This window comes from Leuciscus leuciscus, assembly GCF_965113295.1.
Source record: "Leuciscus leuciscus genome assembly, chromosome: 2".
Classification (NCBI taxonomy): Eukaryota; Metazoa; Chordata; class Actinopteri; order Cypriniformes; family Leuciscidae; genus Leuciscus; species Leuciscus leuciscus.
Genome location: NC_138726.1, coordinates 26,028,781 through 26,045,617, shown reverse-complemented (window position 1 = coordinate 26,045,617; position 16,837 = coordinate 26,028,781). Strand labels below are relative to the sequence as shown.

Sequence of the window (16,837 nt, the reverse complement as noted above, 5' to 3'; positions counted from 1 at the left end):
TTCAGTATTGGAAATGCAATATGTACCATTTACATTACATGCTTTTTCAAAAATCTCATTTATTATTTTATGCTCAGTTTCCAGATCCCTATAGTACTGTTGCAGCAAAGGCTATATTATATATATATACACACACACATCTAACAATTGAAATGCCCAAATATTAAACCAGATTTTTATCTTTACATATCACAGCATCCCTACATTGTATACAGCATAATACAAATTAATACCTAAGCCTAATTAATTGCACCTTTCAAATATAAAACAATAGAATGATCATCTGAATGTGTTTGGGGTTCTGAACAAAAACAAAACAAATTCTGTATACAACATTCTGTCCATCCCTGTGGTTTTCATTTATACAGTTTATTAATAGTTTTTCAGTGAAACAGCTACTTTAACAACTGACTGCTTGAGCTATCTGCAATTCATGAAGAGGAGAAAAAAAACACATTACATTGAGTAGATATTCAAGCAAGCACTTTGTGTTTTGAACCATACACTGAGGTCAAAGAAGATCAGGTTTGATTACTTTCTGCCGTATGAAACACTGGTCAGTGAAATTTATCACCCCATGTCATCATTCATGCAGCATCTATGTAAACTACATTTAAAGTGTTACTGGTAACATTAGCAAAATGACTGTTTGCATTACTGTTACATTAAAACATTTTAACCATTCCATATCGGATGCACATGTGAAAAAAATACACACCTTCATCCTGCTTTATAAAACCTTTGTATAGAAAAAAGTGTGGCATTTTGTTTCAGAAGTACAGCAATTGAGAACATCCCAGTCAGACATAAGACCAGTTACATAAGTTTGATGTTCTGCTCTAAAACCTGAATAATTTTGTTTAATGGACTGAATTCAAATCCAACTTGATATTTGCAATGGTTTTTGAATAAAATTCAAAGAAAATGTGTCTGTACACCTTTTAAATGTAATAATTGCTCCGTTTATTATGTCATTGCTGAATTTTCTGAACATAATAAGTGTATAAACTAGCATTACTAATCGGTCAAAATATGTAATCATCATTCAACTTTCTCTTTATATATATATATATAAAAAGAGACATTAACTGCAACAGCAGACAATGAGATGGACTGACATTATAAGCACAATGTGTTGATAGGATAAGGCTTCTCCACACATTTTCCCAGCAGTTTATTCAAGTTAAGGCACCTTTAAAAAAAAAAAAAAAAAAAAATGGACACAAGGCTGCAAAAATTAGAGGGACGTAAACTTAAACTCATCCAGCATGCAGTTTCCAAGTGCTTCAAAAAAAACAAAAAAACAATTCCATTAAGTCCTCATTTTTGACCAGCCAATGAACCTATTCATAGCTAGGTTTTTTTTTTTTTTTACAAATAAACAACAAAAACAATTGCTCTGATAAATATATTTTGGTAACTTTGAGGAATGTGGCTATAACACTCATCACTTTCCTATACGATAGGGATACGAAAAAACTGTTTAGTTTCTCCTAAAGAATAGATTAGGTAATAAAAATGTTCATTTTACATATAACATGTACAGTATTCAAAGCTCATGCAAGGACAGTTTGCAAAAAGATCAAAGCAAACTACTACTGATACTCTTTTGGACACTGATAATCTCAATAAAAACAGAAAACAGTCAACCATTACATATCTGGAAGATACAGGTTGGTGGTCTATGACAAGTATAATAATGTACATTCAAGGAATCTATCCTTCGAGAAAGGCACAAAAGGTACACAGACATATTTAAACTGTAAAGATGTATGTGGTCTGGGCTTCACTTTGTGTGCAACAGTCTGTCAAGTCCCTCTGAGTCTCTATTTGCCATAGAACTTCTTGTTGAGCAGGAAAATGAGGAGGTTAACATTTACAGTAGCTCGATCGAACAGCTTCATCACTGCCACCCCTTCGTACTGCAACTGGAGCAGGTCCTGATATTAAAGAGGACAAAAAAAGACATATACAGTTAAGGCCCGCCCATTCACTCCAAGAATGATAAGTCTAAAAAGGCATCTATATATATATATAAAACCACATGAGCGAAAACGTTCTGTTCATTATAAGTGTGCACTGCAGTCATGTCATCTGCTGCTTTAAATGCTCAAGCTCTTTAAAGGGATACTCCACTTTTTTTGGAAATAGGCTCATTTTACAACTCCCCCAGAGTTAAACAGTTGAGTTTTATCATTTTGAAATCCATTCAGCCGATCTCCGGGTCTGGGGGTCCCACTTTTAGCATAGCTTAGCATAATGAATTGAACCGGACAAGACCATTAGCATCTCTCTCAAAAAAATTAACAAAGAGTTTCAATGTTTTCCTATTTAAAACTTGACTCTTCTGTAGTTGCATCGTGTACTAAGGCCGACGGAAAATGTAAAGTTGCGATTTTCTAGGCTGATATGGCTAGGAACTATACACTCATTCCTGCGTAATAATCAAGAAACTTTGCTGCCGTACCATGAGTCCAGCAGGCGTAATGATATGACGCAGCGCCTGAAAATAGTCCCCAGCTCAGTAGCCTATTATCAGGTGGCATGCGCTGCGTCATATCATTACGCCTGCTTCACCCATGGTACTGCAGCAAAGTTTCTTGATTATTACGCAGGAATGAGAGTATAGTTCCTAGCCATATCAGCCTAGAAAATCGCAACTTTACATTTTCCGTCGGCCTTAGTACACGATGCAACTACAGAAGAGTCAAGTTTTAAATAGGAAAAATATTGAAACTCTTTGTTCATTTTTTTGAGAGAGATGCTAATGGTCTTGTCCGGTTCAATTCATTATGCTAAGCTATGCTAAAAGTGGGACCCCCAGACCTGGAGATCGGCTGAATGGATTCGAAAAACGGTAAAACTCAACTGTTTAATTCTGGGGGAGTTGTAAAATGAGCCTATTTCCAAAAAAAGTGGAGTATCCCTTTAAAGTCTGTTGAACTATGATTGGCTGTCAATGTCAGCTGAAAAAAAAAATCACTCTGAAAGTCATTTCAACAATATCGTTCTTCTGTGTTGGTATCGTTATAGTTGTTAGTATACTTTACTAGGTATACTTTATAGATAGTTATCTTTTGGTGTGAATGGACCATTAATCCTTACAAAAATCAAACATTCCTTCCGACTATATTAGATACAAACACACAAAAAAATAAATAAATAAATAAACCAAAAAAAATTAAGGGAAGAACTTTCACCTGGTATTCTAACATTAATGTCTCCAAATGGACTCCCATAAGCTTAGCTTTCACCTCAAACACTCCCACAATCTCAGATGGTGAGATCTCGAAAATGACATTCTTATACCTGTAAAAGATAAAGCATATTATTATCAAGGACAACAAGAGGAAATGCAGATATACAAACGCATAGTACGATAAGATATGAATACAGTAGATGAATCCAAATACACAAGTTGTTGAAACTCACTGATTTGTCTGCAGATCCTCAATGTCAATGAGCACTCCCTTTTCATGCAGACGGGCTGCAGTGTACTTCTGTGATACCTGCTTGCTCTTCTTTGCCTTACTGTCTCCAGGTTTCTTAGAAACTCTGTGTGTGAAGCAATGGCATTTTCCATGAGCGTAAGACAAGAGCTCAACAGCAATTATCCAATCAGAGATAATGACATGAACTAAAATGGACAGTAAATACTCCAAACACTCACTTGCCCTTGCTGGCTAAATTGTCCATGCAGGTCTTGATGTATTGATTGTAGTAGTCAATCTGCACATTGTAGAAAGTGGTCTTGGAGTTCAGACCAGCATTGGTCTGCTGAAGCTTGACCAATTCTGCCTTTCGCCTCTGACGATATCGCCTCTGGTTCCGGATGTCCTACAAAAATCATCAACAAATAAATCAAGACGCTTTAGTATAAAATTAAAGGGCGAAATAGAAATTTCGCATTCAAGTACAGTCTGAAAATCCCAGAACGCAGAGGTCAGAGGACATAGGATCGGTACCTTGGCAATGTCATTGATAAGATCCTGGTATTTCTTCTCAGGGTGAACTTTACCCAACTCTCCTAGTCTTTGCAAGTTGCTCTTGATCTTGTCCTTCTTGCCTTGTAAGGTAAGGCTGTCATCCACAACTGGTTTGGCTTGCTTCATCTTCTCCGGGGTCTTAGCATCACGAATGGCTCGTCGCTGCATGGCACGCTGGTACTCTGCTTCCTGTTTCAAATAAAAACACCAACATGAACAAAACACTGCTTTGATGGAGTTTCTTTTTCATTCTGAAATACCCATTATATTACCTGCTCTGGTGCAGCTACAGTCTCCAGGATCTCGGTAAGTGTTTCTCCTGGCTGAAACCTGATCACATCTACTATGAGCCTCTTGGTGCTAAATGAACAAGATGAATGGACAAAGATTCATGATAAATACTTAGAAAAGAAGCAAAACCGCATTAACAAGTAAAAACATTAGTTCCAGAACATAGTGAGCCTGCCACATTGCATTATCAAATTGTCTTCTCTGGGAAGGATTTGGTAAAATGAAGTATCTTAGGAGGCATCATACCCACTGATCTATATAGAATGACTGGATAGCTCATGACGTCATAAATAGTGAAGCCACCGCGCCGCCATATTGGTAATTCCCTAGTGAGCTCACGCGTTCTATTGAATCAATAGGAAATTTTATGATTTGACTGACAAAACATTGCCTAACAAGACACCGTTTTTAAATCTAAAGTCTCCCTGTACATTCTTACAACGCAAACATCCTAAGCATTTAAATGGGTATTTGTTTAAAGTCGGAATTTTTTCTTGCTTATTAAAAAACGGCAATTTCTTTGCAAAAGAAATAAAAAGCTGTACGAGAACACTAGTTGGCCTTCACTGAAGAGCTATCTTCACAGGTAAGATAAACAGTTTGATACTATTAATTAAATAGTGAATGCTAAAGACCTATATTTTTGTGAATTGGTGAATATTCAGGTGAATATTGTTTCGTGGCCACGAATTAATAATACCTCAGCACGTTTTACTAATTTGTTCCCTCGTTTTACTATATTGTGGCCACGTTGTAATTCTTTAAATCAAAGTGAGGGAGGGAATTAGTTCAACGAGTCCACGATTTATTAAAACGAGGGAACAAATAAGTCGTCGTAACAACTAATTATTTAGATCAGTGAACAGGGCGCATATAAGAACGAGCAGAGAGAGAGAGAACCTCGGCTGCGCGCGCGCACTCTCACCGTCTTCAGACAACACAAGCGTTGTATGCTCTCTTTCCCTCGCACTTATCAAAATCAATTGACACGATAGTTAAAGGTCGGAAGACCGATTGTGTTTTATAGATCAGTAGTTTGTTCAAATAAAGTGTTTGATTAGTTAGCAAGTACATGTTCAGGAAATGCATAATACAAATTGTATGGTTTGTAACGGTAAACGGACTATGCACGAAGCTCTTTTGAAGCTGTCAAATGGTGTCGCTATTGGACACTTAACTGATTATTGCTGCTCTGGGGTTTCTTATTGGCTACTGTTGAGTGTTTTATCGTTGTTTTTTGAAGAAGCAGCAGCATTACTCTTGCCTCGGAGAAAACAACACGCGACAATTGTGCATATAAATGACTAATTATAGGGCTTGAATTAAAACCTGTGGCCAGTTTTTCTACATCCTTTTGTGAACGTTGTTTTACACTTGTATGCTGCACAGCGGGTCATCTTAAAAGTGCCGTCGGAGCTACCAATCTCTGTATAACGGCCGTATGAGCCCTCTGCTGGTAGGGAATCGTAAGATGGCCGCTCGAACACTTCCGGTGGCTTCACTGCCTGATGGCAGTTTAGAACGTCATGGGCTATCCAGTCATTCTATATAGATCAGTGATCATACCTTTTGGAACTGCCTATCAAGATATCTCACTAGGTTTTGGAACAGAACAATTGAGTAAGGCTTTGTCCTTACTTGAGAAGGAGAGTCTTGGCATCCATTTCAGCATTGGCCTCATCAGGAACATCAAATTTGTTGGTGAGGGTGAGAGAGACTTCTGTCTTACCCATCATTTCCTTATTGGGATCATCAGCGGGAAGTGGGCTCTCACCTATGAGAGAGCAACAATCCATTATTCTGACTCGGCAGGACATCAGCGTCCTGACACATTAAAGCATTTCTCAGAGGCTCACCTATTAAAGACTCAATGGTGGGCACCTCTCCTAGGTCATCTAGCAACTCATGGATGGGATCATTGTGGTCTGGTGCGATTGCATCTTGGTGATCCAGCAAGAGCTAAAAAAGATCACACAAAATATTAAATCCTGAAAACCAACTATACTGGATGTGATCTCTTCCATAAAGGTGTGGTCACTTTAGCAAAATTCAAAGGAAAAAGGATCCATTGTCTATTATCAATAGTGTGGCAATGCTTAAAGCACTGCTCAAAGGATTCCTCTTGATGTGACTGGACCTTTAGTCTCAGATTTTACCGTGTGAGTGTTGATGATCTCCCCAATGGAAATGTAGATCACAGGCTTGGTCAGGGTGACCAGGTCAGAGTACTGATCCACATTGAACTTGTCTTCCAAAGAAGGGGCGTCACAGGCGGACAAAAAGAAACGTCTGGGAGACAGAAACGTTCTTGCATCAGCATGGGTATATTATGAATTAAACTGCTAAAAATGAAGAAAGAAATTATGTCACTTGTACCTAAATTTCTGGTAGGAGGTGGAGAGGTATTCATTGATGGGGTTCAGATGAGCATTGTCTCCAAGAAACATCTTGTTGGAGGCGGCATGCTGCAGCATTTTGGCAATTGATCCCAGGTTTCTCCTTTGTTCTGTGGTAAGCTGACCTCCAGCAGATAAATCTATGATGTCAAAGGCATCGGGAGCCACAATGGCGGGGTTCATGTAGCGGTAGTACAGCAGGTTGCCCACAATCTTAAAAGATAATAAGGATGAGTATGTTGGTAACTTCTCAAGCAAGTACAATATATTTGGAATTTTTAAAACCTATTATATATGTTTCTATATTTGTGCAATTAAAGATATTCTGCTTCTACAAGGGGGTAAACAAAATTACTGAGAAAAAGAGAAGCAGCAAGGCAAGAATAAGAAAGATGTGGCTCACCTGGGCTGGGTGCTCATCAAAAACCTCTTTAAAAGGGTATAAGCAAGGGCCAAGAGGAGAGCTTGAGCCAGGGCATAGAGAAAGAGAGAGACAGAGCAAGTGTGGGAGAGATAGATAGAAAAAAAGAAAGGAGGAGGAATCTCTTTCCAGGAAAAAAGGAAAGAGATGGAAACCACATTTAGTATTCAGAGCGAGGAGCCAGTATTATCACAACAGAATAGACGCACGAGAGCAGAGACATGCTCAGGATTTAGGACAATGTTCCAAAGTGGGACAGCAGCGGGTGCCAGTTTAGCAAAGAGGTAATCAGAGTGTTTAAGACATCTGAATAAAGCCTGTCTTAGTTTGGAGACTAAAGTGTGCAATTACATCAGACAAACGTTGGTGCGATTTCTAGCAGCTGTGATGTAACAAACCTTCAAAAGCTCATCCTCTGTGGCATCAGGGAACCTTTCATTAAGTGTGTCCTTCAGCGTCTTGGCAATGAATCGCATGCCATATCTACAGGGGAACAAAATCAATCAAATGTGCAGAGACTTACACCAGTGTTTCCTATAGAATTCTGCTTTTGATATATATTTGAATGTTGCTTTAGTTTAAATACCACTTATTCTAAAAATAGTACTCTTAACATGGTTCAACGGTACCTGGATTACTTTCGCTCAAAAATGTATGTTATGATGAGTTAGTGTTCAATGAATCGGTGAATTAATAATTGCATCATAATTAATTCATAATTGTGCTCTGATGGATTCAGTGAATTATTTATTAGAATAATATCAAAAGTGATAACATGTGAGTTCATTAGTTTTTAATGAGTCATTAAAAGAACCGATTCATAAAGAGTCATTTGCTGTACCAATCGGTGAAGTAAAGGCCATATAAAAACTTTTTTTGTGTGTGTGGTACTCTGCCTTTTTAACTCATAAGGTTTATTTCAAACTGCAAGCTCAGAAAAATATGATTCAGCTGCGGCACAGCAAAAAAATGTAACAGCGGTGTAACATTAACTTGTACAAAAGCATGAACAAAGAAACAGCTCATGTAACAGATGTATTTGAATATTCAAATCAGGGCTTGCTAAAAGTCATTTTCATATATTCAAGAATGATTTATGGTAGGTGCTTCTAAATATAGATGCAAGACATGGAATTTGTTGTTCCCAGGGGGAAATTCAGGAAGTGGATATTAGGTACACACATGTACACACACACAAACAATTTTATCCAGCAGTGGCAGATGTGTAAACTCACGGGATTTTATCCACAGAAACAATTATGGCAGAGAGAAATTTGTCTGTGACCGTCCTCATGTTCTTGATGGAGGCTTCCAGGCGGGTACGAACCTCCTCGTGACTCATTGCCTGCTCTGGAGTCACATCATATGGCAATTTACTGCAAAACAGAATAAGGGGGCCTCAGCATACTTAAAATAATTTAAATTAATAAATTATTATTATTACAGGGTTCCCACTCTAAACCAAATGTCAAATTCCCTGACTTTTCCCTGACTTTCACTGACTAAAAAATGAATTTCCATGACCTATAATGAACGGCAAAACAGGCTGCTGTTTTGCGGAGCATCGAGCTGTTTTGTTTTGTAGAAAGCCTTTCTTTAAAGTGAATTTCATTTTGTATAAATTGTATCTTAATTTTAATAAATTTTTCATCAACCAATTGCCTGTATTTAATAAATGAGAAGCAAATATATAGCAGACAATATAATCAATGAGGCGCCGGCGCGGTCACTTGCATTGCACGTGAAATGGAGCGCATCTCATCATAAATTAACCGAAACTCGGTGTATGCCTCACATACATGAGAAATACATCTGAAGATAGCTTGGAATGTCTTTAAACGAAACAATTCAAAACGAAAAGAAATAGGCTACTCTCTGATTATGTAATCCATGATTATGTAATCCATGATGTGGGACCTGATATTCATTTATGTGATATTCATGCTTTTTTTCTTACAGTAAAGCACAGTCCACAAACAACCTCCCAATAATAAGACAAATCTCTGGAGGCATGCTCCAAGCACACTCTCATCTCATCCCTTTTCCCACATTTGTAGTAATGACACTATAACCAAACCGTAAATTGTAACGCGTGCACACGCGAAACTTTCTCGTGCGCACGCAAAAGTTTCTCGTGCGCACACAATAGTCGCGTGCGCACGTGAAAGTCCGTATTATTATTTTTTTGCAAAGGTCCCCTCAGGGTCTCCGTAAAAAGATGTGTGAAACAGCGCGATAAAAAAAATCGGTATAGAAAAATTACATTTTGATAAATGGAAACTAAAATTTAAAGCAACAAACTAAATACCCTGATATTCCATGACTTGGACAAAAAATATATAAAATTCCCTGACTTTCAATGTCTGGAATAGACCTTTTAAAATTCCATGACATTCCAGAAATTCCATGACCCGTGGGAACCCTGTTATTAGAATATAAAAATAATCTAACTCTAAATTAAAATGCGAGAAAAAACAACAACACCCAATCAGGATGTAAACAAATCATATTTCTTTATATTTTCCCTCAATAACTACTGTTTTTACTGAAGAACTCACAGTTCTGGAAGACAGAATCACAAAATTAATTATAGTTACATAATTTAATATATTTAAAAAAAATTAACCACTTTAATTTATTTAATATATCAATAAATAAAAAATGTAAAAGCAGGAATATATTAGGGGGGCCTAAAAATATTGTGTTCCATGACGAGAAGCCTTCAAGTCAAAAAGGTTGAGGAACACACCTGGCCTCTCCTGTTTGACTCTCCATCTGGTTCACCCAGCTCTTGTATATGTCAACTGGGTCAGTTTTAATGTTGAGAGTCTTGTCATCCATGATTTCCTTCACGACCGGAGCCAGGATCTGCCGAAGGGCGTTCTGACCTCGGGCTCCTCTGTTAAAGCTCACCACCATCTTAATGACTGTGGGGTTTCCTGTGACGATCTCCTGGATCTGGTCCACTTTTGATCTGCATTTACAAGACAGACAGACAGACAGAGACAGAGAGACAGAGAGACAGAGAGAGAGAGAGAGAGAGAGAGATCGTAAAAGAGTGCAAATGCATCTGGATAAATATGGAAAGAGTATATCATTTATGGAACATCATTCAGTTCCTACTTGATTTCCTCTTGCAGGGCTGTTTTGAAGAGATTGAGCAAGAGGTACTCCTCACGCTGATTGGAAGCGTAGTTGTACAATGTGAAAATCACAGAATCCATGAACTTGGTCGATTTGTTCTGGGGCATCTGAAAGATCAGCTTGGCCAGATAGGTTGGATTTGTCTGAGGAAAACAGAGAGGAAAATGAACAGGCCTGCTGAGACACTGATTTTCAAACAATTGTTGGACTAGATTTGATGAGGTTTACCTGTAACAGGTAGAAGAGGAACTGATATGCCTCCAGCTTGTCTCTCTTCTCTTTACTGAGAGCCTTCAGGCCTCCTTTCTGCTTGTTCATCATCATGAGGTTGGACAGCTCACCCTTGTTCTTCTTGGTGAGCTTCTTGCTGTGAGAGACCACCTCCTGAAGGGTGATCTTGTTTTTTACCAGCAGGCCAATCTTAATGTCCATCAGATTAAGGTCGTTCTCCAGCTGCTGGTTGGAGCGGATGTTGGTGATCACCTCCTCTCTTAGCCGCATCAGTTCCAGCTCTTCCTGGAAGTCCTGGTCGCTGTGGTCCAGCAGGTGGACAAACTTACGCACAACTGCCATTGGAGGATCATCTGCGTTGACTGTTAAAAACAGAATTTGGAGGGGTTTTTTGTGTGTGTGTCTATGCTAATGGACTTCTATACTAGCTGGTGGAAACAATTTGCAGGTATACACAATTAAAATGTAGTCTTTCTCTTCTGGGACAACAGAACAAAAATATTGATGACTCATCCTGCACTCTAATTTTTGTCCAATCAACTGTTCTCTTGAATGTCCCTCCCCTTAAAGGGATAGTTCACTCAAAAAAGAAAATTCTGTCATTTAAATATTTGACTTTCATTGTATGATACCTTAATCAAAAATACCTTCTTTTATGTTCTGTAGGATAAATAATGTCATACAGGTTTGGAATGACATGAGGGTGGGTAAATAAAAGAATTTTCATTTTTGGGTACCTTCTGCAACTGACCAGCAAACAGAAAATCAATGTTCTTTAGCTGTGACATAAAAAAAAAGCCTTAAAACAAAAAGGCTAACACGGGAAAAGAACTCCGGTCAATAAGCCATTTCGTGGTCTCTTCAAAATTGCAACAGTATACTGAAACAACAAATGCTTGTCATAAATCTCCATAGATTTTTGAAGTATGTTCTAAGTGAGAGGATGTGAAACGAAATTTAAAGGAAGTACATGAAATGCTTACTGAGAGTTTTGTAGTCATCTCTTGCTTTGTTGGCTCGAATGAAAGCCTGAATTTTCACCACATCATTTATCTGAAATGAGAAAATTGGAGGTAGAACATTAAAGGCCGTCCACTGTGTGGTCAAAGATCAGATTATATTAAATATAAAAATACACAAGTCCTTTGGTTTGACTTAAAACTCACATGGTCTTTGAAGTACTGAAGACGATCTCTGTATTTTTTGCGAGCTTGGTGCATCCTGACCATTGATTGAATCTACAGGAAAAAAAATCATATATTTACCCACACTCAAATTTCACCATATTAAGATTGATCTTAACTCAAATAAAAGAGCCAAACCCGATAATTAGGGGATGACCACATATTTTCAGCTGTGTAGTGTATAGCCTAGCGAGTATAATCCTGACATTTTATGATGCAAGAAGCATGGCTCTTATATTCCATCAGAATTTCTCATGCTGATTCTCATCATCTTACCTTGACAGCATCTTCAGAGTGATCCTTCAGGTACTGCTTCCTGTTATTGTACTTCTTTCTTTCCTTAAAGCCTCTCCAGTGGGCCTATAAAGCAAACAGAACCAGATGGTCATGATTGACTTGGTACAGACCCATAGATGTTATGAAATATTTTTTGCATTAATGTCCTGAAGTCTTGTTTAGGACTAACTGAAGGAAGAAAGAGGAGAATGACCTGTATGCATGTAACAGACGGCTCCTGAGTCGTCAAGAACCCAAGACGGTCTTTCATTCCACGTCGCACCAGAAACCCACGGCACCGGGCCTGCAGTTTGGCGATCAGACTCTCGTTGGCCAACCACAGTTGCTCTCGGTTATATGCTGTGGTTACTCCTGACACAACAGACTACAAAGACACAGACAGTACAGTACGTAAATCAGGAAAATAATAAAATAATAATATAATTATAACAACAAAAATATTAATTAAATATATTATGATTTTTTTAAATGATATATAATTAAATATAAGTATCAGAGAAGTATAAGATTTACCTGTATTTCCTCCTTGTTGAGCTGAGTGTTGTTCGGAATGAACTCTGCAGGCGTATCCCAGGTGCCTTGTCCAGTCTTGAGGTTATAGTAGTAGTTGTGTCCTCCCTTCACCCAATGTTTCATCCATTCACTGCCATTATCACCTACCAAAAAAATGCTATTACTCTCTCAGTCACAAGGTGTATATTTATGACATGTTGTGATAGAATATTTATCACCAAAGAGTTTCAAATAAATTCTTTTAACTGAGAACATAAGTAGATTTTAGAGATTACCATATATTTTTGTACCAAATACCACAGAATCAGCACAAGAACCCATCTCACCTTCCTTATTCTTCTCCTCTTTAATTCGAAACAGGTCATCCTGGTAGGGTTGCGCACACTCAGATGTGACTCCATACAGACCAGAAGAAGGTGAACGCAGGGCTGCCAGTGTTTGAGAAGAGTCCTTGTTATCCACAGCCTCATTAATGGCCTGGATCGCCTGAGAGACTGAAGGTGGACAAGAAGATCATTCTTTAGAAAAACTGAGATTATTCAAAGAAAAGAATCATCGTTCATAATAAAGCTAAGATTGAAATGAGTATTATTACACTGCAGAGCTTCTTCTGAGTCCTTGTTGGCTCTCATGATCGCATCCTGGATCTCATCCAGCCAAAGCACTGCAGAAGGATCTCCGCATTCCTGGAAAGACAAGAAAACAAAACAAGAAATCAATTACCAATGAACGACCATTTCAAAGAATTAAGATGTGTTCTGGTCACTCTAATGAAACTGTGGGGGAAAAAAAATATATTATTTGACTTGTGCTGTAATTTTGATGACTGAAAAAGGATTTATAATTTATAAGTAATTTCTAGCAAAAAATGTACTGAGAACTAAAGCATAACTATAAACATTTATATTGGCTATAGATTTTTCCATGGATTATCTAGGACTGGAAATTACACTTTTGAAATTGCAGGTTTTTCAGGATTATGGGAACTCTGTTCCAAGGCGAAGCAAGTTCTGTGCAACCAAACAGAATTGCAAAAAAATATTCTTGTTTTCAATAAGGATTAAGCAATTCCAACTAGATTTCGATTTTTGTTGTTGGTTAGGAATAACACTCATATGGGCACTAAGTGTCAGTTAAACCTTTTGTAATGAGATGATTAGACATTAAACAAATAGTCAACCCAAAAAGATTAAAATAATGTCATTACATACATTTTTCAAAATCCAGGTTTGGAATCAGGTTTGGTTTGGAGTCAATGATGACAGTATTTTCATTTTGGGGTGAACTGTCACTTTAATACCATTAACAAAAATGTTTTGACTGTCAACAGGAACAGAATAATGAATGTAAAACACATCAAGGTCATTTAAGTCACAACAAATGCTGTAAGAACTGGTAGAGAGAAATAGTATTTAATTATTCAACAATACAACTTCCAAAATTATATAAACGATTACACTGCCTTTAAGGAAAATAGCACACTGTCCTTCCAAAAGTGCTGAGGAGAACTATAAACAACACTGAGATGACTGACTTAATCAGATCATGTTCTTTGGCTGTAATAATCTAAATACGTGGGGATACCTGTATAATTTTCACCACTAGATGAATCACATCTGCTTCTATTATCATTTGCAGGGAGTTGTAGGATAAACACATACTAATGGAGGGGTTCATTACTACTACCACCAGGTGGCGCAGTTGCCCTATCATAGTAGTCCTCCTAACCGCATGCTGAGCTCAGTTTCCGGAGCACGATTTGCGGCTCTCTGATTTGCTGAATGCAAAGGTCCCTCTATGCAGTCCGCCCGCCTTTTTTGCAAACGTACAGCAGCACAGCGCAGCACACCAAACCTGAGGGTGTGGCAAATTGTGCAACAGAGGAAAACGTTGTTCCTTCAGGGTTGATAAGGCTCCGCTTCACTGTGTTACAGTTCGTCGGCTGTATAAAACGAATGCCTGCTGAATTAGAGTGCAAATAAGACTTAATGTGTCCCAGTGGGGTGGAGTAGAAATGATCAGGATCTGAATATCTGAATAAAGTCTGCCAACTGTAACTAAGGAAGTGAAAAAGGGTGTGGAGTGTAATGTCCAAGATTACATTACCATCTTTTCTGGGCTTGTTTACAACCCTGAATGACAGAAGAGGAACTACTTCTTTAACACAGGATGTAATACAACTATACTACTAAAATTCATATGAATAGTTGCTGTGATTACTGAAGTCAAACAGAAATGCCTTGAATTGTTATTCTCTGTCAGGTCACCTATCTCTCCATCTTTTGAGATCCTTGCTTATTGGAGATCATTTAAAATTGCAGAAGTTAAAAAAACAAATGAACAAACTTCCTTTCAAACCACTTCCTGTCAGTTGAGCAGATCTGGTATTATCTGTGCTTCACACTTCGTAGTGACCTAAAGCTAGCGTAAGCCTGGAGGAGTGATGTCAGCGCTAAAAACCCTTTACTGGGCTACACCAGCTAACGGGACCACAATTTTGCCCTTTTAAGGCAGAGAAAAAGCCATCAGCCTTGTTATTTCCGATGCTTGTGCAAATCTTTTTGATAGGAAATACTTTGTTTTTCCAGCCATGTTTTTCTTTTTTTGGGAGGGGGCGCATGGGTTCATAACTGACTTTGGCAGCAATTACGAGTCCCAAGAAATGTTTTATCATGCGACCCTCTATTAAAAGAGTAGTTAAAGGGTAAATATCATTATTTAAACTAGTAAGAAAATCCCCAAAATTTGGGATTTGGTGTCCATAACGCCTGTGAACGGGTATTCCGGATACTTTCTCTAGAGCTAAAAGATTGCTCTTTGCCTCAGAATCTTCAGTTCAGCTCTGAACCACAGTGGTACACTGCTGTGGTAAACCATGGCCTTCTTTGTGCCCATTCACCTGCATCTCTGAGGTTTCAGTTCACGTCCACAGGAAGCATGTGGGGCGTGGCTTAAAACACAAAACTGAAATACGCTAGACATTAACCTCAGATTAGAACCAAAATGTTCTATTATCCTACAGACAGAAACCTTTTGAAAGAGGGACTTGTACAGCACTTTACTATGTAATACTTTACACCCGAAGCGCTTCACAATCCTATCAGGGGGTCTCCCCTCAACCACCACCAGTGTGTGCAGCATCCACTTGGATGATCTGACGGCAGCCACAGAACAACAGCGCCAGGGCGCTCACCACACACCAAAAAATGGAGAGGATTATTATGAGGCCAAGATTGATAAAGGCCAATGGAGGGAATTTGGCCAGGACACTGGGGTTACATACCCAACTCTTTATGAGAAGTGCCATGGTTTTTCTTAATGACCACAGAGAGTCAGGACCTCGGTTTACCAACTCATCCGAAGGACAGATGACTTTCCTCAAAAGATAAGGTGAGATGAATCTGAATAAAGTAATTTTTACATATTACAGTCATTTGAAAATGTAAGGGGGTTTCTACTGAAAAAAAAAAAAAAAAAAAAAAAAAAAAAAAAGAGGAGAGCTGGCCAATAATAGCCAGACAAAATGGGTGAGGAATGAGACTGTATGAGCGCAAATGATGTCATTAGACTTGAGTCATGAGAAGCTCAGACTGAAAACCCACATGATGCAAGTTTAGAGAGAGAGAGACACAGACTTTCAGACAGGGTTACACGGTTAATCGAAATAAAATAGAATAAAATCGTGTGATTTAATCAAATAAATATGTGCCGAAACTTCTGCTCCACATGAACTCCATATCTCTGTAAGCATTGAGTCGCTTATAACATACATTTGGGAATCTTCCAAACCTTGTAATGAGAAGCACTTATAAACCGCTGTTAACAACAAAAGAGCTTTATGGGCTTTCTGTGGGTTTCAGCCAAAATAAAAGTCAAACTGTAAAATAAAGTTATTATTATATTTTTCGAAACCTTTTTTTTTTTTACATATAGTAAGATCATAAAAATGTTTGGTCAAATTGCACAGCAAACCTAGAGCTTAATAAATAAACAAACAACAAATAGCAATTCGATTTTTTTTACCCAAAACATGCAGCCCTATTTTCAGACCTTAGACTTCTCTTGATGAAGGGATTCAATCAGCTGTTCTCCAAATAAGCCGAACTCATTAAATGACTAAAAGAATGCAGACCCTCCTCACCAGATCACTTTAACTACGGCTATCTTCACACATCAGCAGAATACGTCTGAAGAGCTAAATAATATTTTTAAAAATGCCTTACATTTTCAGATTTAAAACTGAATTTTGAAAATTAATTATGTTTATATGTGTTCACTGAATACAACCACAACTAGCTGCCTTTGACGTCACTGACATATGTATGACATAACGCACACTTCATGGACAGTTATCAGTAAAGTTAGAGCTGTAAA

At 38.0% G+C, this 16,837-nt stretch overlaps 1 protein-coding gene across 1 annotated transcript in view; it reads right to left on the bottom strand.

Annotated features, from left to right (window-relative positions):
• Window positions 1–350: 350 nt before the first annotated feature.
• The window catches only part of iqgap1 (IQ motif containing GTPase activating protein 1), a 51,089-nt gene continuing 34,602 nt past the window's right edge, over window positions 351–16,837 (bottom strand). Inside the window, exons 16-37 of the mRNA XM_082161816.1 lie at window positions 13,059–13,149; window positions 12,790–12,957; window positions 12,464–12,606; window positions 12,144–12,314; window positions 11,930–12,013; window positions 11,636–11,707; window positions 11,453–11,522; window positions 10,467–10,831; window positions 10,218–10,381; window positions 9,844–10,068; window positions 8,330–8,470; window positions 7,493–7,577; window positions 6,654–6,886; window positions 6,434–6,566; window positions 6,134–6,236; window positions 5,916–6,051; window positions 4,259–4,346; window positions 3,966–4,175; window positions 3,671–3,837; window positions 3,433–3,555; window positions 3,201–3,309; window positions 351–1,940 (exon numbers count right to left, since the gene is read on the bottom strand). Coding sequence (XP_082017942.1) covers window positions 1,827–1,940; window positions 3,201–3,309; window positions 3,433–3,555; window positions 3,671–3,837; window positions 3,966–4,175; window positions 4,259–4,346; window positions 5,916–6,051; window positions 6,134–6,236; window positions 6,434–6,566; window positions 6,654–6,886; window positions 7,493–7,577; window positions 8,330–8,470; window positions 9,844–10,068; window positions 10,218–10,381; window positions 10,467–10,831; window positions 11,453–11,522; window positions 11,636–11,707; window positions 11,930–12,013; window positions 12,144–12,314; window positions 12,464–12,606; window positions 12,790–12,957; window positions 13,059–13,149 — 3,195 coding nt within the window. The 3' untranslated portion in view covers window positions 351–1,826. The remainder of the gene's footprint in view (window positions 1,941–3,200; window positions 3,310–3,432; window positions 3,556–3,670; window positions 3,838–3,965; window positions 4,176–4,258; window positions 4,347–5,915; window positions 6,052–6,133; window positions 6,237–6,433; window positions 6,567–6,653; window positions 6,887–7,492; window positions 7,578–8,329; window positions 8,471–9,843; window positions 10,069–10,217; window positions 10,382–10,466; window positions 10,832–11,452; window positions 11,523–11,635; window positions 11,708–11,929; window positions 12,014–12,143; window positions 12,315–12,463; window positions 12,607–12,789; window positions 12,958–13,058; window positions 13,150–16,837) is intronic.